This window comes from Ipomoea triloba, chromosome 1, assembly GCF_003576645.1.
Source record: "Ipomoea triloba cultivar NCNSP0323 chromosome 1, ASM357664v1".
In the NCBI taxonomy this organism is placed as follows: domain Eukaryota; kingdom Viridiplantae; phylum Streptophyta; class Magnoliopsida; order Solanales; family Convolvulaceae; genus Ipomoea; species Ipomoea triloba.
The window spans coordinates 36925348-36933286 of record NC_044916.1 but is presented as its reverse complement, the minus strand read 5'-3'; the positions used below and the strand labels follow the sequence as shown (position 1 = coordinate 36933286).

The 7939-nt window shown below is 36.4% G+C and overlaps 2 protein-coding genes across 4 annotated transcripts; one reads left to right on the top strand and one right to left on the bottom strand.

The window, feature by feature from the left end:
- The first annotated feature begins 449 nt into the window (after positions 1 to 449).
- On the top strand, positions 450 to 3813 carry LOC116029473 (transmembrane protein 147). Its single transcript, XM_031271511.1, has 7 exons — positions 450 to 606; positions 1213 to 1282; positions 1503 to 1562; positions 2188 to 2302; positions 2882 to 2997; positions 3206 to 3330; positions 3478 to 3813. The coding sequence occupies exons 1-7, from the start codon at positions 530 to 532 to the stop codon at positions 3599 to 3601; spliced, it is 687 nt and encodes a 228-aa protein (XP_031127371.1). The 5' UTR covers positions 450 to 529; the 3' UTR covers positions 3602 to 3813.
- LOC116029461 (B3 domain-containing protein Os01g0723500-like) lies at positions 3778 to 7321 on the bottom strand. Of its 3 annotated transcripts, XR_004100336.1 has the most exons (9): positions 7015 to 7321; positions 6042 to 6600; positions 5808 to 5956; positions 5128 to 5412; positions 4952 to 5039; positions 4693 to 4862; positions 4303 to 4615; positions 3974 to 4168; positions 3778 to 3943 (listed from the first exon to the last, which is right to left on the bottom strand). XR_004100336.1 is itself a non-coding variant. In XM_031271484.1 (8 exons), exons 1-7 carry the CDS (start codon positions 7078 to 7080, stop codon positions 4337 to 4339), a joined length of 1596 nt encoding a protein of 531 aa, XP_031127344.1. In that variant the 5' UTR covers positions 7081 to 7321; the 3' UTR covers positions 3822 to 4168; positions 4303 to 4336. The 3 variants fall into 3 exon arrangements, 2 of the variants coding, with proteins under 2 accessions (XP_031127344.1, XP_031127356.1); XM_031271484.1 differs by having other exon boundaries at positions 3822 to 4168; XM_031271496.1 differs by having other exon boundaries at positions 3822 to 4168; positions 5808 to 5953.
- Positions 7322 to 7939: the final 618 nt, after the last annotated feature.

Genomic DNA, 7939 nt, shown 5'->3' with positions numbered 1-7939 from the left:
ATGTAGTATCTGTTCAATACAAAGAGTCAATATCGCCTTATTAAGACTCAAATCCATGACCCCCTTTTAAAAGAATCACTTCGTATCAGTAGACCACAAAGTCAATGGCTTTTCGTTTGAATTTAATTTCTAACATGTTAATAAAATTGTTTATATTCATTAAAGGTTATGACTTATGAATGACTCCATAATGAGATATGAAAAACAAAATCATTTAATAATTAAGTGAAAAAAATCAACCAATTAAATAGTTCAAATTAAAAAATAAATTTAGGACATAAAATTGGGCCGAATCCTGTGCAAAAAAAAAAAGAGTAATTGGGCCGAACCCTATCGTGTTTTAGTTGGGCCTTATAACTGAAAATCCATGTTCTTGATGAAAGCCCATTAGCCCAATAAAGTGTCGTCCAGACTTTGAGAATCCAATCCAAAGGGAAGGTTGGCCTTTACCAAAGCCAGTGTGATCTCTGAACTTCTCATTGCCGGAGACTGCAACTCTGCAACAGAGAGAAGAAGGCGAAGGAAGAAGATGACGATTTTCCACTTCTTCAACTGTGCAATACTCACTTTCGGTCCACACGTCGTATATTACTCGGCTACTCCGTTGTGAGTTTTCTCTCTCTCTCTCTCTTTTCCCCCTCCAATTTTCGTATCCTCCATGCGCAATAGCTGTATTTCTCATTTCAAATACTTCTCATTCGATCTTCTTGTTTGAACTCTAGTTTGGTACAAATTTCACTATCTACACTGTTCTATGCTTAATTTTTCTATCTGAGCTCTGTATAGTTTCGGAATCTAGCTGTTCGAATTGCTTTTCAGCTGCGATCTAGTACAATATTAATAGTTTCGTATTTTTGAGATAATTATATGCTAGCAACATAGTTCATGAATTAGTTGTCTACTCCAGAGAAGCAACCTTGAATATGTCTGTAGGTTCTAGGAAATATTCATCTAGTTAAGTATTTTTTTTTTTTTTTTAGAATGTAGTGTATGGCATTGAAAATGCTTATTGTAACACTAAAATTTAGGATCTCCGGTGTTGAGATATGGCTGGTTATTCTGATGGAGAAATGGCCCCTTGTCCTGGCTGGGATTTGCGTGGGCCTATTGCCATTTTGATTATTGATAGCGGAATTAATATGGAACTGCCTATATTTTGGACAGTAGGAGATCTTTGAATATCAGTAAATGGTGTTTGGTATACTTTTTCAGGTCTGAGTATGATACTCTTGGTACTTCAACAAAAGCTGCTCTTGTCTATCTTGGAACAGCATTGGTGAAGGTAGGTATTGCAAGTTTGATTGAATGAATTTTAATTGATTGTCCAACCCTTTTTCTTTGTGGGAAAGACTTCCAATTAACAAATGGAGAAACTGACATGAAATTGTCTCACATCTAAATAACATGGAGTATCAACTTCAATTTTGAAAGTTCGTTTCTTATTTTTATTTTTCCGTTAAGTTCTACAGCAAATAACATTCATATTATTTGTTGTTATGCAGCTTGTGTGCCTTGCAACATTTCTTAATGTATCAGAAAGTGATAGTTTTGATCCATACCAGGTATTTATTTTATCTCTTTACCTGCTCTTGTTGGGATCTTCATCATATTCACCACCATAACATTAATATGATCATTGCTATTCATTTAGAACTGGTCTTGAGTAGAGCAAAGTTCAAATATAATTTATATAGAGCTAAACATCTTACTATTTCCAGAGTTTTCTTGTACAATAGGAATATAGGATTGCAGTTTGTGTTTGTTGCGTTGACAGTGCATCCCTGCTTAAAGAAAATCAGGGTTGATTTGAAACTTCTACATGTTTGCATGACTTGGTTGTGCTATAAGGTCTTTATAAGTCTTGTTGCTTGCTAAGTCTCTCTCAGAATTAAGTATACAACGAACTGAAACTGGATGTGATTATGTGAAATATTTAAACCATGGTTGCTCATGCTGTTGGGTTTGGAAATTGAAAATTAGAGAGTAGGGTCAGATAACTAAATTCATAAACCAACTGAATTTCAAAACATTCAAGCTGAGAGACAAGAGTGGTTGAGTAATTGATGTTACCTATGATATTTTCTCCTACCAAAAGTTACTGCTCTCATCTGGTTCCTTTTAGATTTCCATTATCCTTTGGTTAGCTGTGCATATTGAGATTGTAAGATATGTTTCTTTCTTTCTCAGGAAATGTTGAAAGCTTTAATTGGGTTTATAGATGTTGCGGGACTTTATTTTGCATTGACACAATTGACGCACAGGAATATTTCTCAGAATCACAAATTTCAAGCTGTTGGACTTGGTCAGTAATCTTTGAGCTGTTCTGTAAGAACTAGGATGAATTCTTACACAGCTGCCTTTCTTTTGGCAATTGATTTTACTCACAACCACTAAACCTGGTTATTAGCTGCTAAAGGACAGCCTATTGGAAGATTTATAGAGTTTATCTAGTTTAGGCATTTCTTTATCATTGTTGAGCCATGTGACACCTACAACACTCATCATTCCCAATAATACCCTAGTGACCCACCCCTTTTGCCATGGGTATTTGACCATGCTATCCTTCAGTCCTTATAAGTACAAAGCCAAGAGCTATGTCGAGGTATTGCATGAAGCATATACTACACAAGCAGATTGTACTGTAACCTCATTTATGCTGCTGCTAATTGTGGCTTCAAATTGGATCATTTGTTCTCTGTCCTCAAATTGCATCCTCCACTTGATAGCTCTGGCACTATTAGTCATAGGATCAGTTCCATTCCTTCAGTCTCATTTTGTGAACATAAAATAAACCATCAAGCCTCAAGCTTGACCAGAATGAGGATTGTACCAAATGCTGATATGATTATCTTATTTTCATGTATAATGTTTCTTTTGGCAGGCTGGGCTTTTGCTGATTCTGTTCTTCACAGGTTGGCACCCCTCTGGGTGGGTGCTAGAGGATTGGAGTTCACTTGGGAGTACATCCTACAAGGCATGGAAGCAAATGCCAATTTGGTAATATCAAATTCTTACATTTCTATCAAGCAGTCCTACCCCTTTCCCCAATTAAAAAATAGAAAAAGAAAAAAACATATATATTTAAGATCAACATTGCATGATTAAACATTTACTATATTTAACAGTTCCTTTCAGGCAAAGACTGGATAATGCTTTGCCTATCAATTCTCTAATCCTGATGCTAAACTATATTTAATTTCTTCAGGTATTTAGCATATCACTAGCTGCATTGGGGTCTCTGATGTGGCTGCGGAAAAACAAACCCAAGACATTGATTCCTATTATATATACACTTGCCGGGATTGTGGCAACAATGCCGTCAATAACTAGGTCAGTTGTTCAACTACTCCTTAGATTTAATGTAATACTAATATATTATAGTCCATTCATAAATGTTGCCACTAAAAGAGAGGGGGGGGAGGGGGGTTGTGTATGTTATAATCAGATGTTGACTAAGCCATAATATGGTCTTTGCAGCTATCTGAAACGAGGCCTGGGGTGGCAATTTACAAAGGTTGTTGGCTTTGAATTATTCACCTCGTTGGGGATTGCATTTATCAGCTGGCAGTTATTTTCCGCTTGCCAAAGGCCTTCCAACTGAGGAATTAGGGCATTGTTGAACAAATTTGGTTCAGTGCGGATAAGTTTTCAGCTTTAATTTTTCTTTGATAAACTTTTGTAGAAGAATATTTGAAACCTGATTTTATTTCCTATTCTCCAAAAATTCCATGTAACAGAACAGAGATGAATTTACATAGGCAAATTTTGCCCTGTAGCTTGACAAAATACGGAGTACTTATTACTGATTTGAAAGCTTCATCTTTTTTTGGACTTTTCAAGTTTTGTCCTTCAAATAGCTGCGAATTCTTTCTTCTGTACAGAGCTGGACTCGCAATCTCCGGCACTAATTACACTACACATAATCTTTACTTACAAAAGTGACCTGGACATAGTTTACACTTACAAAAGTGACCTGGACATAGTTTACACAATTAATCATATGTAAAGTTTCAACCACATATGTCAGCAAAAACAACAAAATTCAGACGTCAAATTGATGATATCCTCGTAGTCATCTTCCATGCACATCTTCCCGCATAACGTCCAGCAACATGTGGCCCCAGTTTTCACCTTTACAAAATGGAGAGTTGAAGACCAGCCTGCAATCCTGCATATCCATCACCACATCCATTAAAAAAGAAATCATGGATGCATAGTTGAATTGCAGATGTAGTTATACTGACTTATTGTAGATGCCACAATAATAAGATAAAAATAAAATGCTTAAAAGTTGCTCCTTACAAAATTATCCTGAGGTCTCTTGTTTGTAGCCATGTCAAATGCTCCCATTTTGGTAATCCAAACCTTTTTTCCCAATTGCACAAATATGTACACGCATTTCACACTTCCCAACCAACTCAAAAATGCAGATATCTCCCATTTGGATGTCATTATCTCGAACAAAGGCCATCCATCCTCCACAGAATGTATGCAGTGTTTGCACCCTAGTTGTTGGGATAGAATTTACTGTCCAGCTTTGTCCTTTTAAATTACGGAGGATAATTTTTGTTCTGCAGTTTGGTAGATGCTCCATAGAGAACTGATATGGGACTTTCTGCAAAACAAAATGCAGAAGGTTAATGAAAAAAAAAGAAAAAGTTGAAAGAAAGACATAATAAAAAATTAGTTTACCAAGGTGTATGAGCCACTAATATTGAACTTCTTCATGACTCTAACAAAATGCGGAAAGCTAGAAATGAAAGCTTGAGCAGCTATTTTTTCTTCAGGTGCTGACTTTAATGACATACAGCCCTTAGTGGAAGAACCTAGTTTGTCTTGAGAACTGGTGCCTTTCCGAGTAACTGTGCCAAATTTGCAGAAAGAGGTGATTCAACTGAAGAGTGACAATTTTTGCAAGAAATATCAGTTGATTTATCAAACAATCACTCACCTGATTGTCCACCAGTAGCATTCAATTGAGTATGTAAGAAAGAGCTCTTCAATGTACTTCTGTGTTTTCCTTTTTCATTTGATACAGTCTGCAAATATGTCATAAAATTTCAAGCTAGCTTTCTTTAACATAGAACAAGAAATTTTATTGGACTTAGCAGTACTCTTTAGTATTACCTTATGAGCAGTGACACTACTATGGTCGTTCACCCCTTCCTTCTCCACCCTGAGAATCCGGACACGCAATTCACCCTTGTGAACAAGTTCAAAGATGCAAATATCTCCTAAATCAAGGTTATTGTCACGAACAAATGCCAACCACCCTCCACAAAAAGTATGCGATGTTTGTACTCGTGTTGTTGGGATGGAATTAACTACCCAACTCTGTCCTTTTAAATTACGAAGCATAATCTTCACTTTGCATTTGGGTAGATGTTCCGTTGCAAATTGATAAGGGACATTCTATGTGTGGAAAAGAGAAAAAGGACATGTGGTGAGAGAAGTATAGTTGTCTGAAAAAATTTCAGTACAACTCCCTAGCAAAGCATCAAGACAATAATATGTTTCTTGGGCAAGTGAAAAGGACAACAGGAAATTTCTAAACTAGCTCTCTTGAACTGGTGCTAAGAAACTAAGAAAGGTAAGCAAAGTCATTAAGGCATTAATAAGTGCTGAGTCCCTGAAGCAAATCCTAGAAGTAAAAGCTGTCGATGAAGTGAGCAACTACTTAAGAAATTTGCAAGATCCATAAATAGCCTTTATATTATTCATACATGTGTAAATAAATAAATAAAGATAGCTTTGGCATTTCATGCAAGTTGCAAAGCAGCAAGATCATGGAAAAATCAATTACTCACCAAGGTGAATGAACCACTGACATTAAACCTTTTCATGACTTTTGTAAAGTTAGGGAAACTTGATGTGAAGGATCTTGCTGCTCTCTCTGCTTCTTGTGTAGACAACCATACATCTTCATCATTTGTCCAACTACTAATGGTTGCATCTACTTCAAATACAGGAGTCAGAATCATCAAAGGAATTAATAGTCCTAACTTTGTTAAAGGAATGAACGTAATAACTAAACCCATTACCTGAGTTCTCATACACACACTTTCCTTGAGATGGTACGGCAATAGTTACAAAGTCTTTCAATGGATTTCCATCTATCTCCATTTCTCTCAAGCAAACCAGTTCTCCACACAAGTATTCTTCCTTGCTAGATGTGACCTGATTCTCCTGGCCACTAGTTTGACATTCAGAATGGATTTCAGTGCTTCTCATTCTCTTTGGGACACCTTCGGCAATGCAGTCTAATAAACCTAAGCTCTTCCTATCTCTTTTCTTTATTGCATGATTTTCAAAGTTGGTTACATCTTGACTGCAATCAGCACAAAATGCAACTTCTTTCTCACATGAACCCTCATCAAAAACTTGGACATGGAAATGAAAATCACCATCATATCTAAAAACCAAGGAATCCCCATACTCCAAACAGTGATCCTTAACAAATATTGTCCATCCATCATGAAAGAATAAGCCACCATCAAGCTGACTTACACCCACATACCATGTGTTTCCACTGGGACCCACCAAAGACGCAGTCCCAGATGTCACTCCATCCATATGTTTGGCAAATTTAGATGGAATTTTCTGTAGCATAGATGAGTCAAAAACTTATCAAAATACAGAACTTAATCAAAGCAAAAGTGTTATTTAACTCAAAATGCCCAACAATGCTCAATGAACCATTGAGGGAGCAAGCAAATACAATTCAAAGTGAAGAATATTGTCAATTATTAGATAATGTTTAAAGAACAGTAATTAGATGTTAGAATGCCAACAGTCAACCTCGTTTTCCACTCCAAAATTTAAAAACAAACAGTTCCTGGTTGACTAAGGATATGTACTTTGAACTACAACAAAACTCCAAATCCAAATCCGCAGCAGTTTACAACAGATCAGCTAATCCGAAAATGCACATAGAGAAAAATGCAGCAACTAATTCACACAATGACAGCATTGGGGAAACAAGTAAGAAATTAAGAAAGAGAAACACAGATATACCAATTTCTCAGAGCTGATCGAAGGATTAAAGCCATGGAGGAAGTGAGGCTTCCTTCCATTCGACATCTCCGCACCAAAAGCCTGTGTTCTCCCGTATCTCAAAATTCAAGTAAAATCCAAAGCCCTACCCCCCATCAAAGCTCGGAAGCTTTCCTTAACCGCATTTTCCTCGCTCCAAATCGGGACGCGAATTTTGAAAAAGCTCAGAGCAATATCAGAACAAGCTGAGAAAAAGGGGGAAATTTTTTACTGAAAACGACTCGTTGAAGGACAAAAGAAGAGAGGAGATTTTGATGAAATTCGCATTATATTCACAGGAGGAAAATGCTCCCCGTGTGAACAGCGAGAGTGAGCATAAATAAAATTACCATAATGCTCAGGGAGAAGGAGCGTGATACACGCAAGTGAAAGGGCGCGTTGGAGTCATGCTGACGTTAGTATTTTAAAAATAATTATAGATGAACCCATCACAATTTATCTAATGAATATTTACAATTTCATAATTTAAATTGCGAATATTCAGTATATAAATTCGGTATTTTGGACTCATATTTACCTTAACATCTGAGACTATTTAATTTTGAAAACACTTATTATTACCACTTGTGCTCTAGGAATTTGGCAGTATATTTAGTATTAAATTAGTACCATTTTGGTTTGTTTTTAATTTTGGTAAGCATCATGACTTTATTTGGTGAGGCAATTAAGACGGAAATAGAAAGTCATGTTGATTCACAAAATTGGGATGTTAGTTTAACCAGCCATTAAAGTAACAGCCTCAGCTCAATCCTCATCCCCCCAGTTCTTTGTTAGATGAAGAGATCAGAATGTCATGAAACTGATAACAGAAATGAGAACAAGATTGCCGCATTTTGCCCAATATATATTATCATCGATCATATCAGTAGAAATTAAAGAACCTGGC

Excerpts from the sequence above, each read along its gene's own strand:
- LOC116029461 (XM_031271484.1), bottom strand. The coding sequence starts at position 7,080 with ATGTCGAATGGAAGGAAGCCTCACTTCCTCCATGGCTTTAATCCTTCG. Across the intron at positions 5,957-6,041 it reads GTGTGTGTATGAGAACTCAG|TAGATGCAACCATTAGTAGT; the intron begins GTAATGGGTTTA and ends CTGTATTTGAAG. Across the intron at positions 4,616-4,692 it reads TTAGTGGCTCATACACCTTG|AAAGTCCCATATCAGTTCTC; the intron begins GTAAACTAATTT and ends TTTGTTTTGCAG.
- LOC116029473 (XM_031271511.1), top strand. The coding sequence starts at position 530 with ATGACGATTTTCCACTTCTTCAACTGTGCAATACTCACTTTCGGTCCA. Across the intron at positions 2,998-3,205 it reads TGGAAGCAAATGCCAATTTG|GTATTTAGCATATCACTAGC; the intron begins GTAATATCAAAT and ends TAATTTCTTCAG. Across the intron at positions 3,331-3,477 it reads ACAATGCCGTCAATAACTAG|CTATCTGAAACGAGGCCTGG; the intron begins GTCAGTTGTTCA and ends TGGTCTTTGCAG.